This window comes from Bos javanicus, chromosome 5 (assembly GCF_032452875.1).
Source record: "Bos javanicus breed banteng chromosome 5, ARS-OSU_banteng_1.0, whole genome shotgun sequence".
NCBI lineage: Eukaryota > Metazoa > Chordata > Mammalia > Artiodactyla > Bovidae > Bos > Bos javanicus.
Window position 1 is genome coordinate 115,389,469 of NC_083872.1, and position 19,782 is coordinate 115,409,250.

The 19,782-nt window shown below is 53.5% G+C and overlaps 1 protein-coding gene across 4 annotated transcripts in view; it reads left to right on the forward strand.

The window, feature by feature from the left end:
* PARVB (parvin beta) overlaps positions 1–11,627 on the forward strand; it is a 116,565-nt gene extending 104,938 nt beyond the window's left edge. For all 4 annotated transcript variants that reach the window (XM_061418809.1, XM_061418813.1, XM_061418810.1 and 1 more), the window contains exons 11-13: positions 1,676–1,777; positions 7,189–7,261; positions 8,484–11,627. In XM_061418809.1, the coding sequence (XP_061274793.1) occupies positions 1,676–1,777; positions 7,189–7,261; positions 8,484–8,560 (252 nt within the window). In that variant the 3' untranslated portion in view covers positions 8,561–11,627. The remainder of the gene's footprint in view (positions 1–1,675; positions 1,778–7,188; positions 7,262–8,483) is intronic.
* The last annotated feature ends 8,155 nt before the right edge of the window (positions 11,628–19,782 follow it).

A 19,782-nucleotide genomic window follows, 5' to 3' on the forward strand; every position in this document is an offset into this window, starting at 1 on the left:
GAACCCACATCCTCGCCAGCTGTCCCTGATGGTCACTGCCCAGATGGCTCTGCCTGCTGGTATCAACAGCCACGCATCTTAGGCTGATTCTAAGCTTAAATTTGCATTGATCTCTGTCTGCTCTGTGTGTCCATTATTTTTTTCTGTCACTGCACAGTAGGAAGTAATGGGGCTTCCCAAATGGTGCTAGAGGTAAAGAACGCGCCCGCCAGTGCAGGAGACATGAGAGCCCTGGGCTCGATCCCTGGGCGGGGAAGATCCCCTGGAGGAGGGTATGGCAACCCACTCCAGTATTCTTGCCTAGAGAATCCCATGGACAGAGGAGCCTGCTGGGCTACAGTCCATAGGGTCACAAAGAATTGGACACGACTGGAGTGACTTAGCAAACACACATGAGGTAATATCTTAAAAATATTTTGAGCCAGTGATCCACCAAAAGAGATACCCGGCCCCCAAAATACAGATTTTGTTGTTGCAAAGGGCTCTGAGTATTTTCATAAATATGTTCGTTGTTAAACTTCTGATGTCCTGGAAGTCAAAGCAAACGGCTCCGGTTCTTGCTCTGGGTGTGTGTATGTGTGTGTTTTCCTTTCTTTTTAAAACCACTTTAGATTGTAGGGCAGCTTCCTAGCTCTGTGACACTGAGCCACTTCCTCAACCTCTCTGAGCTTCTCCCCACATGTTTAAACTTAAAATAAGTCAGTATCATTCAAAAGCCTGTGGAAATTTTCAGCGGGCACATGTGGCCAGTGGAAACTGAATTGGACCACACAGCTTTAGAATCTGGAGGCTGGGTTCGTCACGAGTCCTTGATCTGCAGCAGATGCCCTCTGGGAGGGTGGGCGGGCAGGTCCTGCCCCCTCCCCGCCCCGCGTGCTGGTCCATGTCCCAGAGATCAGGCCCCGCCTCCTGCACCTTGGTCCTCTCCTCCCCCTGGGCAAGTTGCTCTGCCTTCATTGGTCTCCACTGGTTTACTGTAAAAGGAGCAGTTGCCCCCTGTCCTGGCTTATTGGGAGCGGGGGAGCCCAGGCAAAGAACAAAGTCTTTGGATCTAGATTCCTGGCCGCTTCCTGTGCATGGGAGGTACTGCTGGGCCATGTAGCAGGTCAAGAGGCTGGGATTTGGGGAGAGACTGTAGCCTACCAATTAGGACCCAGCTCGGATGGACCTGCGTGCTGGGTGCACACAAAAGCCCTCCATCACAGGGCATGGGAAAGTCTTGTCCCGCTGTGAATGCCTCTAGAAGAAGGCACCCAGGCAGCTTACCAAGTGAGCAAGCAGAACAGGGCAGCAAACCCCAAACCAAAGCCTAGGGCACCCTGCAGGCTGTGGATTAACTGTGCCCACTGCTGGCACAGGTGGAGCACTCCCTGCGTGTCCGGTGCTCCCTGCCCCCCTCCTCACAGGGTCCCCACGACAACCCAGAGATGTGGGACCCAGCGTTATCCCCAAGGTCAGTGGTCTGGTCCTCCCCACTTGGCCACACTTCGTGTGATCACATACAGTCTCAAGTGCCCGCTTTGCACCCTGGCCCTTCACCTGACTGCAGGCCCGAGTTCCTCAACAAGAGATGGATTTTTTTTTTAACTCTAAGCACTTTTCCCCCGTTTGAGGGGCTGCAGAGCCTTTGCTGACTCCGTGCACGGCCCAGAACGTGACGTGTGCTCCTCTGTAGTTTGCAGATGGCGTGTACCTGGTGCTGCTAATGGGGCTCCTGGAAGATTACTTCGTACCCCTGCACAACTTCTACCTGACCCCCGACAGCTTCGATCAGAAGGTACGTGTGTGCGCGGTCTCCATCCTGGGAGTGGCCCGGGACACGCGCATCCCAGTGAGCAGTGTAGAATCCCTGGGCCGCTCTTTGTGAAGTCCAGCCTGCCTAGAAAATGGTGTGGTGATGACATGTGACCCTCAGGAAAGGAAGGAGCCCTGTGGGCAGTGCCTAACGAATCCAGGGGACGTGTGCCACGTTCTCGTTGGACTCTTTCCCTGGGACGATGCTGGTCTTCATAATTGTGGCCGAATGTCAGTAGAGTTGCAAATCCTTCCCCTGTTTGTGCCGCGTGGTCTGCCTGCTGCTTCATGAGCTTCCTAGACGCCATCTTCAGTGGCTGCACAATGTCCATGGAGCAGCTCTGATGCCAGTCTCCCTGTTTTCCACTCTAGGGCAGTTCATTTGTTTCTTTTTGGCTATTAAAACAATAAGGTATCCTTGTGAATATATTGTTGTCCGGTCGCTAAGTCATGTCCGAATGTTTGACCCCCATGGACTGCAACATGCCAGGCTTCCCTGTCCTTCACTAACTCCCAGAGCTTGCCCAAGCTCATATTCATTGAGTCGGTGATGCCATCCAACCATCTCATCCTCTGCTGCCCACTTCTCCTCCTGCCCTCAATCTTTCCCAGCATCAGGGTCTTTTCAAATGAGTCGGCTCTTCACATCAGGTGACCAAAGTATTGGAGCTTCAGCTTCAGCATAAGCATTAGTCCTTCCAATGAATATTCAGGATTGATTTCCTTTAGAATTGACTGGTTTGATCTCCTTGCTGTCCAAAGGACTCTGAAGAGTCTTCTCCAACACCTCAGTTGGAGAAAAAAACATCAATTCTTTGGCATTCAGCCTTCCTTGGAGAAGGAAATGACAACCCACTCCAGTGTTCTTGCCTGGAGAATCCCAGGGACGGAGGAGCCTGATGGGCTGCCGTCTATGGGGTTGCACTGGGTCAGACACAACTGAAGCGACTTAGCAGCAGCTGCCTTCCTTATGGTCCAACTCTCACATCCATACGTGGAAAAACCATAGCTTTGACTATATGGACCTTTGTTGGCACAATGATGTCTCTGCTTTCTAATATGCTGTCTAGGTTGGTCATAGCTTTCTTTCCAAGGAGCAAGTGCCTTTTAATTTCATGGCTGTGCAGTCACCATCCACAGCGATTTTGGAACCCAAGAAAATAAAATCTCTTATTGTTTCTACTTTTTCCCCATCTATTTGCCATGAAGTGATGGGACTGGATGCCACGATCATGAATATGTAAATGTAAATATATGTTTCCATTCCTGTGGATTGTTTTCTAGGAAAATCCTCAAAGAGGATTGTTTGGGTCAAAGGGCATGGCCTTCACATTTGGGACACTCTTGTGACCGGGTGTTTGCCTCCTGCCAAGGGCTTCCGCAGGCCCAGCCATCCCAGCAGTGTTTAGTCCTCACCTTTAGAAACCTGGCTTGTGGACTCACCGTATGGCTTGAACTCGAGAGCATCTGTCATTTTATTTTCCCAAAGTGCTAGACCCGTGAGTCAGGGAGGCAGACGAGGCAAGCGGGCGCGGCAGCCAGAGATGCATCCGGAAGCCGGGCCAGTGTTTACCAATCAGCCTGCTTCTGGCATCGCGAGGGCGGCTTGCTCGCGGCCAAATGTCGCTGCCGTCTGGCCTGCTGAGATGGATCAGAGCAGATCAGCGAGGTTCTGGCACATTCCCCTCCTCGGTGCACAGAGTGGGTGAGGGGGTGCTCGGGGCTTCATGGGGCAGGTCAGGAGGCAGGAAGACAGACAGCTTGGTCACGGAGTTCATCTTGCATTTCCTGCCCATGTGGCCGGCTGCAGAAGGATTTCTGTTTGTTTTTTGACCTGAACCATTTCTAAAGTCCTTATGGAATGTGTTACAATATTGCTTCTGTTTGATGTGTTGATTTTTTTGGCTGCAAAGCATATGGGATCTTTTGAACCCATGTCCCCTGCGCTGGTAGGCAAAGTCTTAACCATTGAACCGCCAGGGAGGTTCCCAGAAGTCTCAGCCACTGAACCACCAGGGAAGTTTCCAGAAGCATTGTTCCGGAGAGATCTTTTCTTTGTTCATGAGGCTGAACAAAGAGCTGAACAAAAACGAGCACGAAGGCTGGTGAGAAGGGTGAAGTCAGCCAGGCCGACTGGAGCTGGGCTTCTTTCCGGGACAGGCTCTGCGCAGTAGCAGGGGTGGCGCCTCCCAGCCCCGGCCTCCTTCTCTCTGAGATGAGACGAGTCTCTGTCCATCACCCTCTGGCCTGGGAGGCTCAAGGCCTATTCGGTCCACCTTCACCTCTGAGCGGGAGGCGGGTAGCTGCTGTAGGGGACAGCATCCCGCACGGTGTGAGACCATCAATGCTTGTAGAGTCCAGTGGTGGCCTGGTGGCCTCCAGAGCTCTCCTGGCTGGAAGCCGTTGTTCTGGAGGGTCTTTCTCCAGCCGTGTTAGCCCCCAGCCCCACCCCTGGATTCTCTGCCTTCCTCCCCACGAGTGATGGCCTCATGGTACCACTGGGAGGTTCCTCGTTAGCCATGGGGCTTCCTAACCTCCAGGTCCTCCAACCACCTCGCAGATGATGGCCTTTCCCTGCTACACCGACCTGAACCCGCTTCTGGCTGGGGCCGGGCACCTCGTCCCCAGTGTGGCTGGGCAGTGGTGACACACGCTGAGAGACCCTCTCGAAGCATCCTCGGGACCCCAGACTCTGCCAGGCACTGAGAGTCCTTGTAGCAGTGATGGGAGACAGATCAGTGAGCAAAATCCGAGATGCATCATGGGCACGTGCTTTTAAACGATCACACTGGAGTTTAGAAAGATGAGATGGGACGTCTCCGACCCTGAGGTTCCTGCAAACAACTGAGCAGCCCCATCGAGCTATCTCAGAGGTGTGGGTGCCACCCACGCTTCTTGTTTGAGCCCCACCATTGAGCCTTGCTCTGTGCTGGTCACTTTGCTGGGTACCTTGGGCCTGTGGTCATCTTCTGGAAGATTCCACAGTGTCCCTATCTCTCTGGGGGGGTGGCCTGTGTTCTGGAGACTTGAAGGTTATTCCTGGAAACAAATCCCAGAAAGGGCTTTGCAGTTTCAGGGTGCTTTCCCATTTGCTTCCTCATCGGAGTCCCTGTCCCCAGGGAGGAAAGTGGTCCTCGGGGTGCAGATGGATCATCAGCAGGGGCGGAACCAAGAGACCCTATTCCTTTCTGGGACCCTCTGCCCTTCTCTCTCCCCACCTGGTTTTTTGAAATTCCTTTGCAGCACAGAGAGAAAGCACTTTGGGGGTCCGGCCGTGGACTGCCTCCTGGGAGCAGTGGGGGGCTTTGGGGTTCAGAGTGTGGCCTGGGGTGGGGTCTCACTCTTGGGGATCACGGTCAAGGTACTGGCCCCACGTCCTGTCGGGAGGTGTCTGCTGTTCTTTGTGCCAGGTCCGTGGAGCCGGGCTCCGAGGGTGCTTCTCTGCAGGGGCAGCGAGGTTGTGGGGTTGAGGCTTGGGTCTGCAAGAGAACGGAAGGGGAAGGGGCAGCTTCCTGTCTGCTGGTTTCCTCGGACGGAGAAGAAAGCAGAGGAAAGTCTTGCTCAAAACCTATCACTGGTCAGGCCGAGCAGCTGCAGAGAGGTGGGCCTTGAAAGGATGCTCGCCCGACCCCTGCCCCTCCCCGCCTCCCACACCCCCATCCCCCTGCCAGCCAGTCTTTCCCTGGGGCAGGGAGGGGCCTCGTGGACTTGACCATGCTCCACACCCGTGATGGGGGCGCATCCTGCCAGCCTGGGGGCTACGGAAGACGTCTCTTCCCACGTTGGGCTGATGGTCTAACCCGACCGTTACCCTGTTTCTCCCTCTTGGCTGTCCTGGCTCTGTCTCGACTCCAAACCTGTTGTGTGTATGACTCAGGGATCCGGATCTCAGAGGATGGTGGAAGAGGCAGGATGCTCCCAGAGGCAGGGCACAGGTTCCGATCCAGACTTGTGTGGGCTGAAGCCCGGCCCCGCCTCTCGGAGCTTAGGGACTTTCTCAGCACAGATGATAGATGGTCTCACCCATCTCACCCAGGACCTCCTTTGGGAAGTGGGAGATTAAGACCCTCTGGTCATCTCCCTTGCGTGTCCCTGCTCCAAGGCCCAGCTGGGTTCAGCCCTCTCTCCGGGCTGGCTCCGGGCCCTGCAGGTGGAACTCTGACAGCCTGCGTCCTGTCTCCCCTCGGCGTGGCCCGCGAGCCTCAGGTCATTTGCAGCTCACCCAGGTCTGGGTGTGTGTCCTGCACCCACTCTGGGGCGTGTCCCCCATGCCAGGGCCGGGCTCCTGTTTGATACTCAGCGGACGGTGGCCTTCTCTGCGTCTCTGAGTGCTGCCCACCCAGTGCCTCCGTGGCCTGGAAGCTTCTCTGCTGTGCCCCGAGCTCTCGTGGTCTTGACTAACGGAGGAGTATTTTGCCAAGTGTCTTTTTCCTGGTTAATCATTAAACCACTTTGCAGGCAAACTTGTGGTGTTTCTGATTCATTGGCAGGGAAATCATGAAACTGTTGCTGTTTAAAGGGTGTTTGATGACAGGAGAGCCCTAAAGTCCTTTCCAGCTCTGACATCTGTGATTTATTTTACTTTTTGGTTTCCCTGCCCTCCTCCTTCCCCCAGCCCCCGCCAGCCTTCACTCGATGCAGACATCTGGCTGGCTGTGATTTGGTTGCTCACCAGTATCTCCGTGGTTCAGGTGGACTTGAAACTCAGCGGAGGTGGCTCTGTGTCTAACCTCTGCAGCAGCCATTAACAGAAGTGAGCAAACTGCGAGCATCCTTGGGGGCTGAATGCAGATGTGCCTACGTTTCCAGGGCATCGAGCAGGTCGAGGGTCAGGACCAGGCTGTGCAGCATCCACCAGGGGCCTGACTTCAGGTCCAGCAGGGTCCACGGCACCTGCTCTGGGTCAGGGCTACCGATATACCCCTGCCGAGGGCACGCCATCGTGCTCAGCTGGCTTGAGGCCCTTCTGACAGACAGCAGGTGACTGCTGTGTGCTGGGGACAGGGCCCAGGGCTGGGCACCTTCGGGAGGTGACTCGCCCTTTCTGAGCCTCAGTTCCTCAGTTGTGAAAAGAAGCTGCCGTCACTTGTCTTCATGAGGGCGTGTCGGAGCCTGGGGACCCCCACTCCTTCCCACGTCTCCCAACCCCCCTGGGAAGGGGAGTGAGGCCCACCTGGCGGGTGTGTGTTGCGCTCCGCAGACTCCCTCCTCCTCCCTCTCCCCACCCTCTGTCCTGCCCTGGGCACCCCTGGTCCTTGTGGGCCGAGTTATTCCAAAGGTTCCCCTGTCCATGCTTGCTTCCATCCCCTTAGAAGAAAATTGGTGGAGATGGGGGGCAGTGGGCAGGCTTGGGACCAGTTGCAGCCCCGACGCTAACTCTGGCTTCCTTGGCAGGTCCACAACGTGTCGTTTGCCTTTGAGCTGATGCTGGACGGAGGCCTTAAGAAGCCCAAGGCTCGCCCCGAAGGTAATCCAGGTCTTTGAGGGGCTGGGTGACCGGCCGTGTCTCTCCCATCAGGCCCCGAGTGTGTGGCTCAAAGGCCAGGCTCTGCCGACCCCAGCTCCCTGTTGCCCTCGGGGCTTCGGGGACCTAGAGTCCTGTGCTGGTGAAGCCACCAAGGCCAGTTCTTCAGCAACCACTTGACTTGGAGGACGCGGCCTCTGCCCCACAGGCTCAGGGTTCGATTGCCCACCAGGTGCCCTTGCTCAGACTGAGACGCTGCTTCATGTCTTGAGACGATATTTAAGGTTGGCTGCAGTTTGATGCCTGTCGGGTCACTGTCCTGATGGCCCAGTGGTGCCTGTGAGCAGGGCCGTGGCTCGATCTTGGCCTGTGAGGTCTGAGTGGCAGTGGAGGCCAGCAGATCCCCAGCTAGAGGCCTCCTCGCTGCCGCACCCGCCTCCTGTGTTAAATGACCTCTACCAGGAGTCTCTTAACTTGAGCGGACAACTGAAGCCCTGGGGTGGGTGAGTGGGGTGGAGGGCGTGCTTCTCAAAGCATCTTCCAACTCAGGGGCTGTGGAACGGGCCCTCCAGGTCCCGATTATAACAGGTTTGCAGGTGACGCCAGTGCTCCTGGATCCCCGCCCGACAGTAACAGCGTGAATCCTGGGTGGGGTGTTCTCATTACCCGCCACCCACGCCCCCTGGGAGGCTCAGCGGTCACTGCCGAACACCCATCCGAGGACAGGAACTCTGTCCCGTGACCCATGACCACAGCCCTCCCCAAGCCCTTGTCGGAGCTCAGAGAGCAAGGGAGGAGCAGAACCAGGTGCCTCAACCCCCAGGGGGACAGGGCCCCTTCCCACCAAACTAGGTGCTTGGACTTCCTGGGCCACCCCTTGGTCCTGACCTCGAGGGGGTAGGACCATGGCTCCCGCCTGCCCTGCCCCAGGAGGCCCGCAGGATGGCCCGCCGTCCCCAGTACGTGTCCTTGGCTGTCCTAGACCCCGTACCACGCAGACTTGTCTGGGCCCGTCCTGGAAGGGATGAAGGAGAATCCTCGCCATTCCAGTGCTCATCCCACGGGGTGGCGGCCTGGGGGCTCGGGAAGTGGCCTGCGAGTGGCGGGGACAGCAAGAGTGCTCTGCGGGGGACGTAGAGGGTGTCCCCGCGTCTCCCAGGTGCTGGCACCAGGACTTGGGGCAGCTCCTCTCACCCGCAGTGGTTTCTCTGTTTTCCTTCTGCAGATGTGGTAAACCTGGATCTCAAATCCACCCTGCGGGTTCTTTACAACCTGTTCACCAAGTACAAGCACCTGGAGTGACAGCGTGGAGCCAGTGACCTCAGCGGGGACCGTGCTTCGGGAGGTGCCCTGGCCTCCCCTCCCAGCCCGTGGTTGCTCCCCACCCCACCCCACTTTTTTTTTCTGGTAGATTCTCTTCACCTCCTTTCCTTGTAATTCCACAGCGGGCGGCATCCTTAGAAATGCAGGTTCCCCACACCAATGCTTTGCGAGTTTGCAGCCTCGCCTCACCTGGGGTGCCACAGGGGCCAAGTCAATTGTTGATCAAAAGATGGAAAAGAAAAAAAAAAACCGGAACCCCGACCCTCAGCCCCTGGGAGGCGGGGGTGGGGTGCCTGGCCTTCCAGCTGACAGCTGTCAGTGATCACAAGTCATCAGAAACACGCTGCAGCCTTGCAGCAGGGCGATGGCTCGGCTCCCCTGGTGGCATCTCCTGGGCAGGACTCTCCTGGGCAGCCAGGCCTTTTTACCAAAAAAAAGCATTTTTCAGTTTGAAAAAAAAATTCCCTCTGAGCTCTTGGAAGCCTCAGCTGTGACCGGAGTGTCCACTCGCATCCTCACTCCTTGTCTGCTCCGTGTGGCTTGCATTTCGCTTTTGCGCAGACATCTGGGACCCAGTGGACCCAGCGGCCACGGTCCGTGGGAGGAAGGGTTTCTGAGGTGTTTCTTCATCTCTTGCTGCGGCTGAGTGGGCTGTGTTGGAGCTGGCTCTAAAAGGCAGCTGGAGACAGCTCTGCTGGGAAGTCTCCAATCCCAGAGGCCCTGTTTGAGGATGGATGCCTTTCCAAAAACCTTTGGAAAGCAGGGTGTTTCAGTTTGCAGGGGCTGCCGTAACAGAGTGCCACGGGTTGGGGGGTGAGTTAGAGCACAGACGTTTATTGTCTCAGTTCCAGAGGCTGGAAGTCGAGACGGTGGTATCAGCGGAGCTGGTGCCTTCGGAGCCTCCTGGGCTTGTAGACGGGCACCGTCTTCCCTCGCTTCCTATGCTTCTCCCCCGTCTGTGAGTCTGTGTCTCATCTCTTATAAGGACACCAGGCAGAACAGATTGGGGTGGACCCTAATGACCTCACAGTACCTTAATTACCTCTGTGAAGACCCCTGTCCCTAAATACCGTCACCTGCTGAGGTCCTGGGGGTTAGGACTTCAATACGTGGGGTCGGGGGTGGGGCACAGCTCAGCCGAAAGAGGGAAGGCAAAGTGTTCACCTCTGTCCTCCGCGAGTCCCAGCTTTCTGCAGCCTGTGGCATCCTTGGGGCGCCCTGTCGAAAGAAATGTGATCCCTCATTTGTGTGCCCTTCACCCCTCGCCCGACTCATCTCGGGAGAGAAAGGGGCACCCCTAGGCTGGGTCTCAGGCGGGTCTTCCACTAGGTCACCCCCACCCCCACCTCCCTGCGGAGTCGGGGTTTTCATGACACCTGGACCCCCGAGTTTGCTCAGCACCCCAGAAACATGGGCCTTTCTCTTCTGTGATATTCACCTTCCCGCTGTAGGTCAGAGCTGTTGAGCACGTCATTAATATTACATCACGTACCAGTGCTCAGGACTTAAAGAACAGCTGCCTGTTCTGCCTGGGCTCGGGCGGCTGCCAGCCTGGGGCTGGGTTCAGAATAGCCAATTTGATGGAGGAGGTTACCCAGCAGGGGAAAGAAATAATTAAAACGGCATTACAGCATCTCCTGCGGGAGGCGGTGACATTAAAGATCCACGTTGACAAAATTGCTGAGGCTGGAACATTCTGTGCTGCCTTCATTACACGCGTGGAACCACGGTGCCAGGGAGGCGAGGCCCCTCCACCTACTGTGGGCACTCATGGGCCTGGTGGGGCGCTGCCAGTTCCTGGGGACCTGAGGGGGTAGGGGTGGGAGTGGGGGTGAAGGAGGGGAGGCCTGGGTTTGGAAAGCAGCCTGGGGTCTTCAGCCCAGGTGGGCAGCTCCCCTGGCCTGTTCCACGTCCTGAAGGTCGGAGTGAGGGGCATTGGTTCTTCTAGGGAGGGAGGTGGTGGTGGGGTTCAGCTCCCAGGGCAGTGAGCCCACTTCAAGCCCACTTGTGTTTCAAGCAGGAGAGTAACAGGAATGATAAATATATGGGAAAACTATAGACAGGCACTTTTATCTCATAATGCTGACTCTTTAAAGCCCTGGTCTCCAAATTACTTTTTCTCAAACTGGCGCGAAGGCGTGGGTGTGCCTTCTGCCCACCTGTGCAGGACCCCTCGGGCCGTCTGCATCACTTTCCTCCCTTTGCTGTCTGGACGGAACCAGAATTGAAAGCGCATGTGTGGTGAGGGCTGGGAAGCAGTTTTGAGGCCAAAGCCAGGGTGACCTCTGCAGTGGCTAGATTCCTCCTCTCGGGATCCGCCCATCATCCCTGGTGGCTCGGGGACAACAGCTGTCAGGACACGAGTGTCGGGGCCGGGGACCTCCCCGCTGTGGAGGTCCACATGCTGCAGCATCTTCTTGGGTAACTGTGGCAACAGAAGCAACTTTGTTCTGACACTTGCTGGGAGCTCCTTGCAATGCAAAGCTTCCCTCTTAGTCCTTAACTCGGGAAAGTTCTAGAACCCGTCCTCCTCCACTGATTCCCATTTGTAGTGAATGACCTCCCCACCTTTGCCCCGAAGAGGGACCTTCATCCACAGGAAGTAAGTGAAGACAAGGTCATCGGTAGCCATGCAGTGATGGGTATAGGTCATGACATGCCTCCTCTTACTGTTCGGGTGGCCTGTCTTTGAACGCCCTCCCCTCCCCTGGTTTTGGGTCGCCTGCTTGCAGCTCTGGTTCCCCCTCGAACATGGCATCACAAAGTGCTGAGCCCAGAGCCCCACGTGCCCTGAGGTCCTAACTGGATGTGACACAAGAGCTGTGTTGTTTTAAAGCAGCCAAATTCTCTTGCCCAATTTGTGTGCCAGTATCTTCGTGTCCTTGATTTGTTTTAAGCAGTGTTTACTTTGGATTTCTGGGTATTAAATAAAAGCCACTGCGACCCTGGCTGTGTTGTTACCTGCCCCGCGGGTGGACGGCGGGAGCCGGCTTTCTGGACAGTGTGCGGTGGTTTATCCCAATAAAGGCCGCTGCCGCTGTCTGCATGCCAGGCTTTCTTTCATGCCTTTAGCCACCATGCCTGGGCCACCCTGTGCTCGGCACTGGCCCCATGATGCCAGGGCAGCCCTGCTTCCCGCGGGGCTGCTGATGGACGAGGGAAGAGACAGCTTGCATCCTGGGGGGAAGGGTCCCCGGGGAGGGGGCGCTGCACCGAGGATTTCCTGGGCGGGAGCAGAGGCTGGCGGCTCACAGCGGCTAAGTCACACTACTGAACAGAGCGGGCGAGTCTGCCCAGGCGCCTGGTTCCAAACCCGAGCGAGAGATGCCAGTGGCCAGTGGCATGAGCTGCTACAGGGCCCTGGTCCCCTCCCTACCCTTTGGGGCCAGGGACCCTGAGGTGACCCCTGACGGGGCCAGATCTTTGGGGTTCCACGCTGGCCTTGCCATCAACCCTCCCCCGCAGAAGTTGCGGGACACTTCAGGTATATCAAACTTTTCTCCACGTCAGAATTAAAACGGTGACTGTGAACGTGCGGCTAGCCTGGGGGTGAGGCAACAGCACTATTTAAACATGCTGAAAAGGACAAAGTTGCCGGAAAGACCCGGGGCTTTGGAGAAAGCCCTGAGCTCACGCTTGGCTTTGTTCCCACGCGACTGCTGGCGAGGTCACGGACCCACAGTCTTCCAGAGGGCACGTGTGCTCAGTCGCTCAGATGTGTCCAACTCTTTGTGACCACGTGGACCAGCACCCCACCAGGCTCCTCTGACCACGGGATTTTCCCAGAAAGAATCCTGGAATGGGCTGCCATTTCCTTCTGCAGGGCAACCTTCCCAACCCAGGGATCGAACCCACGTCTTCTGCGTTGGCAGGCGGATTCTCTGCCACGGAAGCAAGCCCCCGACTGTCGCCATATTTACTGCTCCGTTCCTTAAAATACTGATGAGGGTGGCTCTCCGCCACCCCAGCCCTCACACTTGGCAACAAGAGCGCCCAGTTTGGGTTGTGGAATGGAAGGAGGTGGGGAGGTGCAGGTGGTGGCTGTGGTCCCAGGGGGCTGGTCAGCAAGCCAGGACACACAGGAAGGCTCCCCCAGCTCAAAAGGTCCACCGGTGCTGAGCGTGAGAAACCTGCTGTGACTCGCCAGCTCCTGTCTTTCTGGTGGTTTTCTTGGATGGGATTATCTATTAATACTGATGAGGCTAAAGCTTCGTCCTGCAACCGTTCTTCAGGCCAGCAACGGTGCCCTATCTCCCAGGAGGGGTCTTCTGGTTGGTCTTGTTCCGGGGACGTTCCTCAAAGGCTTGTCCGAGTGGCCAGGGACAACAGCCATGGAGAGAGAGAGACAAGTGAGTGGATCATTCCCAGGGAGAAGCAAGCACAATGACGGAGGGGCCTAGGGTGTGGCTGGGCGAGGTGAAACGCTGTCTGGGGAGAGGCAGTGAGCACTCCTGGAAAAGGATGGAGTTCCTCGGGTCCGCCTGGAGTAGGGGTGGGCTCGCTCTGGTTGGCGTCTTTTCTGAGTTCTCTCCCCCTTCTTTCCGGCTGGCCCCATGGCATCAGTGGAAAGCCTCCACATCCAGCCATCCTTCCCCACGGGGCTGTTGCTGGGTGTTGGGGGCAGGACCTCTGTTCCCATCAGGGTCTCTGCCTTGTGGTCAGTCTTTGGGGAACCATGACATTGCGTGGCCACCTGACCTCAGCAGAATGTGTAGTACCCTGAGAACTCAGAGCAGGAAGGGACCTCCTGAGGTCATCTGGTTTAAGCCTTTCCCAGGCTGACAAGCTCGGGTCATGCACACTGCAGGGGCGGGGATGGTTCCTTCTGCAAGGACAGCATCTTATGCTTGGGAAGCTCAGATTCTGTGTGGTTTCGTTTCAAGTGGAAATCTGCTCCTGTGGGCATAATTTGATTCAATGAATCCTTGTTTCCCTCACTAGCGGCCAGGGTTAGCCCTTGCCCTGGGGTGGGATGTGGGGCCCTCCACAGGCTCAGCACAATAGGGATTTCAACTGTGTTCACGTGAGTGTGAGTGCATGCTGTTGCTCCTGTCATGTCCAACTCTATGACCCTCTAGACTGTAGCCCTCCAGGCACCTCTGTCCACGTGATTCTCCAGGCAAGAATACTGGAGTGGGTTGCCACACCCCTCCAGGGGATCTCCCAACCCAGGGATCGAGCCCGCGTCTCCTGCCCTGGCAGGTGGGTTCTTTACCACTGGCCCCACCTGGGAAGCCTGAACCATATTTAGTAGCAGCAGCGTTAGTCGCTCAGTCGTGTCTGACTCTCCGCAACCCCACAGACTGTGGCCCGCCAGGCTCCTCTGTCCATGGGATTCTCCAGGCAAGAATACTGGAGTGAGTTGCCATGCCCTTCTCCAGAGGATCTTTCCGACCCAGGGATCGAACCTGGGTCTTCTTCATTGCAGGCAGATTCTTTACCGTCTGAGCTACAGGGAAGAGCCGATAAAGAACCTTATTTACTCAGTACTTATTGAGGGCCTACTGTGTGCCAAGCTCAGTCCTGAGGATGCAGCAGGGAGCAGGGTAGACACCAGCCCTGCCTCGGGAGCTGAAGTGTGGAAAGGTGTGCAGCTAGGGTGGAGTGGGCAAAGTCAGTGCAGACAGGGCAAGTTCTGGGCAGAAAATAAGGCCGTGATGTACTAGAAAGATGCAGGAGGGGTGGGAGACTTTGGAGGCAGAGGGATTTGGCCCATGTCCCCCATCCCTGTGGACCTGGGAGGGCCCCATGGCTCGGCCCAGCAATGGGCTGAGGACAACCAGATAGGGTCTCGTAAAGTGAAACTTTGAAGTCACATTGTACGTTTAAGACCACAGCTCCCTTGCTGACATAGGCGCGCCTTCCCTAACACGTGTGCAGGATGCTGATTTTCTGCATATGTAGAATACGGTTCAGGATCTCCTCCCACATCACGTTTCCTCCCACAGCTGCACATCAATCCACACTTCAGCTCCCGAGGCAGGGCTGGTGTCTACCCTGCTCCCTGCTGCATCCTCAGGACTCAGCTTGGCACACAGTGGGCCCTCAATCAATACTAACTTTAAGGTTGTTTAAATGCACCGGCATTGCGCCAGACGGCCTGAAGGAGCACGCAAAGAACGATGGGACGCTTCACGGGGCCCAGGAGCTGCCTGATAGCCTGTCCACACAGTGGACAGGTGACCATCAGAACGTATCAGTTCAGTTCAGTCGCTCAGTCGTGTCCAACTCTTTGGAACCCTATGAACCACAGCACGCCAGGCCTCCTGTCCATCACTGACTCCCGGAGTTCACTCAAACTGATGTCCATTGAGTCGGTGATGCCATCCAACCATCTCATCCTCTGTTGTCCCCTTCTCCTCCCATCTCCAATCTTTCCCAGCCTCAGGGTCTTTTCAGATGAATCAGTTCTTCGCATCAGGTGGTCAAAGGATTGAAGTTTCAGCTTCAGCATCAGTCCTTCCAATGAATATTCAGGACTGATCTCCTTTAGAATGGACTGGTTGGATCTCCTTGCAGTCCAAGGGACTCTCAAGAGTCCTCTCCAACACCACAATTCAAAAGCATCAATTCTTTGGCGCTCAGCTTTCTTTATAGTCCAACTCTCACATCCATACATGACCACTGGAAAAACCATAGCATTGTCTAGACGGACCTTTGTTGGAAAAGTCATGTCTCTGCTTTTTAATATACTGTCTAGGTTGGGCATAGCTTTTCTTCCAAGCAGTAAGCGTCTTTTAATTTTATGGCTGCAGTCACCATCTGCAGTGATTTTGGAGCCCAAAAATATAAACTCTGACACTGTTTCCATTGTTTCCCCATCTTGCCATGTGGCCTTGCCGTGTGCATGTGGGATCTTAAGTTCTCTGACAAGGGATGCAACCTGTGCTATCTGCAAAGGGAGAGCAGAGTCAACCACTGGGCCACCAGGGAAGTCCCTCATTTAACATTTTGTGCTTACATAATTTCAGAGAGTCCCTTGGACTTCAAGGAGATCTGACCAGTCCATCCTAAAGGAAATCAGTCCTGAATATTCATTGGAAGGACTGATGCTGAAGCTGAAACTTCAATCCTTTGACCACCTGATGCGAAGAACTGATTCATTTGGAAAGACCCTGATGCTGGGAAAGATTGAAGGTGGGAGGAGAAGGGGACAACAGAGGATGAGATGGTTGCATGGCATCACTGACTCAATGGACATGAGTTTGAGTAAACTCCAGGAGTTGGTGATGGACAGGGAGGGAGGCCTGGCGTGCTGCAGTCCATGGGGTCGCAAAGGGTCGGACACAACTGAGTGACTGAACTGAACTGAACTGAATTTCAGACCTAGAATAAATTGTTGCAGTGGTATAAGGAATTCCTATATTTATCCTGATCCCCATAAACATGAACGTTTTACCATATTTGCTTTATCCTTTCTACCTTCTCAATATAGATATAAATGCAGATATTTAGATGTTGGTCGGTCATGTGGATATCAAGCATCTGTCTATCTATCTAGATAATTATCTCTTTCCTGAATCCTTGAGAATAAGTCGCATATATTATGCCCTTCTATTTCTAAGTATGTTGAGGTATGTTTTCTAAAAACCAAAACATTCTCTTCCGTAATTTCAGTACAAGTGTCATTACCGGAAATGACATTGATACAATAGCATTATCTAACCCACCGGCCTAAATTCTATTTCTCCAGCTGTCCCAGTAATGTCCTTTTACCCAAAGAAATGCACTGACATCTTGTCACATCTCTGCAGCCTCCTTTAATCTGGAGCAATTCTTCAGTCTTTCTTTACCCTTCGTGACGTTGATGGAGAAGAATGCAGGTCAGTTATCGCCTGGAATGTCTCTCAACGTGCCTTTGTCTGATGTTTCCCTCATGACATGTATACCTGTGGCGGATTCATTTTGATATTTGGCAAAACTAATACAATTGTATAAAGTTTAAAAAAAGAAAAAGAAAAAAAAGAAAAAAAAAAAGAGATTCGGGTTCTGCATTTTTGGCAGAAGCCAGGTGTTCTTCTCAGTGCATCTTCTCAGGAGACATAATGCCTGGATCCCTCCCATTTCTCAGTATATTAATTTATTTTAATTATTTAGTTAAACTGATGTTGATCATGTTTGTCCACTGAAAATGTACCTCTTCTTTCTAATTAAGTATCTCATGGGAGAAGGATTTCTATGTTTAGAGTTACCTTTCCAGCAGAAATAACTGGAAAACTGGGGAAAATGTAGGAAACCACTATTTTCAACATTAGAATAGAGGCAAAGCAGGTCTGTGAACCTTAATAAAAGGGACACAAATGAGGTGAACCCTACCATCACCTATGCTCCCTGCCTGGACGTGAGTCCTGGACTGGGGTGCAACTTAAAGCGAGCTCAGTGGTCTCACGGAGTTGAGGAGACAGAGCTCAGAGTTTGAGGAGGTCAAGGTTAAAAGCAATTTAAAAGTATCAGAGTAATTCACAATTAACTGCCTGCCAGAAAACTTCTTTCAAACCACGGTGCCAGGGAAGACTCTTGAGAGTCCCTTGGACAGCAAGATCAAACCAGTCCATCCTAAAGGAAATCAACACTGAATATTCGTTGGAAGGACTGATGCTGAAGCTGAAGCTTCAATACTTTGGCCACCTGATGCAAAGAACTGATTCATTGAAAAAGACCCTGATGCTGGGAAAGAAGAGGGCAGGAGGAGAAGGGGGTGACAGAGGATGAGATGGTTGGATGGCCTTACCGACTCAACAGGCATGAGTTTGAGCAAGCTCTGGGAGATAGTGAAGGACAGGGAAGTCCGGCGTGCTGCAGTCCACGGGGTCACAAAGAGTCGGACACGACTGAGCGACTCTTCAAAGGAACGCCAACACTCTTCAAAGGAACGCAACAAAACTTGCCCAATAACGTAAAATCCTTGATATCTAGCATTCAGTTTAAAAAATGACTAGAAATACAGGGCAGAAAAATGTGAACCCTAACCAGAAGAAGAATCAGTCAGTAGAAGCAGACCAGGAAATGACAGAGATGGTGAAATTAGCATTCTACAAGACAACCAACCTGGGTGCTTTAAAAATATTCATGTTATAGAAGACTGTTCCAGATTAAAAGCCTGACAAGACATGACGGCCGAGTGCAACCAAGAGAAACCTATGATTCCGAGTGGATCTTGGAGTAAAAATCATACAAACAAAACCCCTGTAAACAGCATAATAACATTTGGGGAAATTTGAGTGTGAATGAAAATATTACTATTTCAGTGTTAATTCTCTAGAGTGTCCTATGGAAGAATATGTTTGTTTCTAGGAGATAAATTCTGAAATATTTGGAGATGACATTTCACAATCCCTCCTTGGAATTTATTTTTAAATGGTTCAGAAAAAAAGTGAAAGAAAAAGCAAATGTAGTAAGATGTCAAAAAAAAAAAAAAATAACAAGCAAACCTTCTTGAGATTCAGCAATGTAATTTACATCCTTTATATAGTTCATGGTCATCGTTTAGTGCTAAGTCGTGTCCGACTCTCAGGACACCGTGGACTGTGGCCTGCCAGGCTCCTCTGTCCATGGGATTATTTAAGGAAAATTAAGCTATGATGTGTATGTATACTGAGTTACTCAGTTGTATCCAACTCTTTGCAACCCCGTGAACTGTAGCCCCCCAGGCTCCTCTGTCCATGGGGTTTTCCAGGCAAGAATACTGGAGTGGGTTGCCATGCTCTCTTCCAGGGGATCTTCCCCACACAGGAATCGAACCTGTATCTTTTGCACTGCAGTGAATTCTTTACCTGCTGAGACACCGGGGATGTCCAAGCTATGAGAGATAACTCTAATATAGTTATATAAAATAATTATATAGTTTTCTATATGAAATTCAAATTTTAAAAATCGTATTGAGTGACAGCCTTTTTCTCACTGCATTTTGTGACAAACCCCAGTCTCATACAGGTGGGACAGAGCGGCAAACTAGACCATGCATCTCTGTGTCTTCTTCTGTAATGTACGGATGTAAGAGCATCTGCCTGCGAAGCTGGGTCCTAGTGAAATTAAAGCCCTGACCATTATCCTTGCTTCATCATCAGTCACTCAGCAAATACTAGCATCAGTGATACCTTTTGTCATTTTCATGACCTTTCATGAGCAGCCCCACTTACCTGCTCGCCTGCGTCCCACGTGCTCTGCCCCCTTTTCTGCAGCATCTGTCAGCAGAGAAAGGCTGGTTAGTCTCTGGTCATCCAGCGCTGTCACCTGTTGCTATGGAAACTCTCAATTTCAGCCTGGCTCGTAAAGACTCAAGCTCAAGAGACCAGCTTGAGTCCGCCCCGCTGTCCTGGGACCTCGCCTTCTTGTGTTCCTCTAGTCCTTTGCACAGGCTATTCCCTCCACCTGGAACATTCTTACCCATCTTTCTTCAACTGGCAAACTCTTATTCATCCATCAAAGCCCACATCTCCTCGAAAAAACTTCCTGATCCCCTTAGGCAACGACAGCCGTCAATGTTTATCCAATGAGCCCACTTCGTGCCAGGCATTGCTCTAGGCACTAGGACTCAGGAGCCTTAAGGGGCTGTGGTATGGGATCATGAGAGGATCTGCTTCTTAGATAAGGCAGTTACAGAAGGCTTCCTGAAGGAGGAGGCACTTAAGCTGATGAAAACGATGCAGACTCAGCCATTTTAAAAGCTAGGTAGAGGGCACAGTAAGTGTGACCACCCCAATGCAGGAAGGTAGGTGGCTCTTTCAGGCAACAGAAGGGTTGTCGAGGCTGGGAGGGCGTGAGGATAGGAGAGGTCAGGAGATGAGAATGGAGAGGAAGCCGGCAGGTCCCATGAGGACCTTGGGCTGGGCCGGGAAGACTGGATTTCATTTTAAGGGTTACTGGATCTGCTGGCGGGTTTTAAGTGAGTTGAGATGTGAAAGGGATCCTCTGGTTGCTTGTGGAGAACAACTCAGGGGTAGGAGGTGGGGTTTGAGCGAGCAGTGTGTTCCCAGCTAGGAGGCTCCTGTGTGGTCCAGGCGAGAGGACAAGGTGGGCCCTGGCCAGGCGGGGACAAGAAGCTGGAGGGACAGCCTGGAGGCAGCTCTGACAGCTTGCTGATGGAGGGGCTGGGGCCTCGTGGGACCTCAGAAACTGGCTTGGTTTGCATATCCGGGAGGGGAGAGGGACAGAAAGAAGAAATGGAAGCTCTGAGCTGCCTGCGAGGCGTCTGGGGAGCG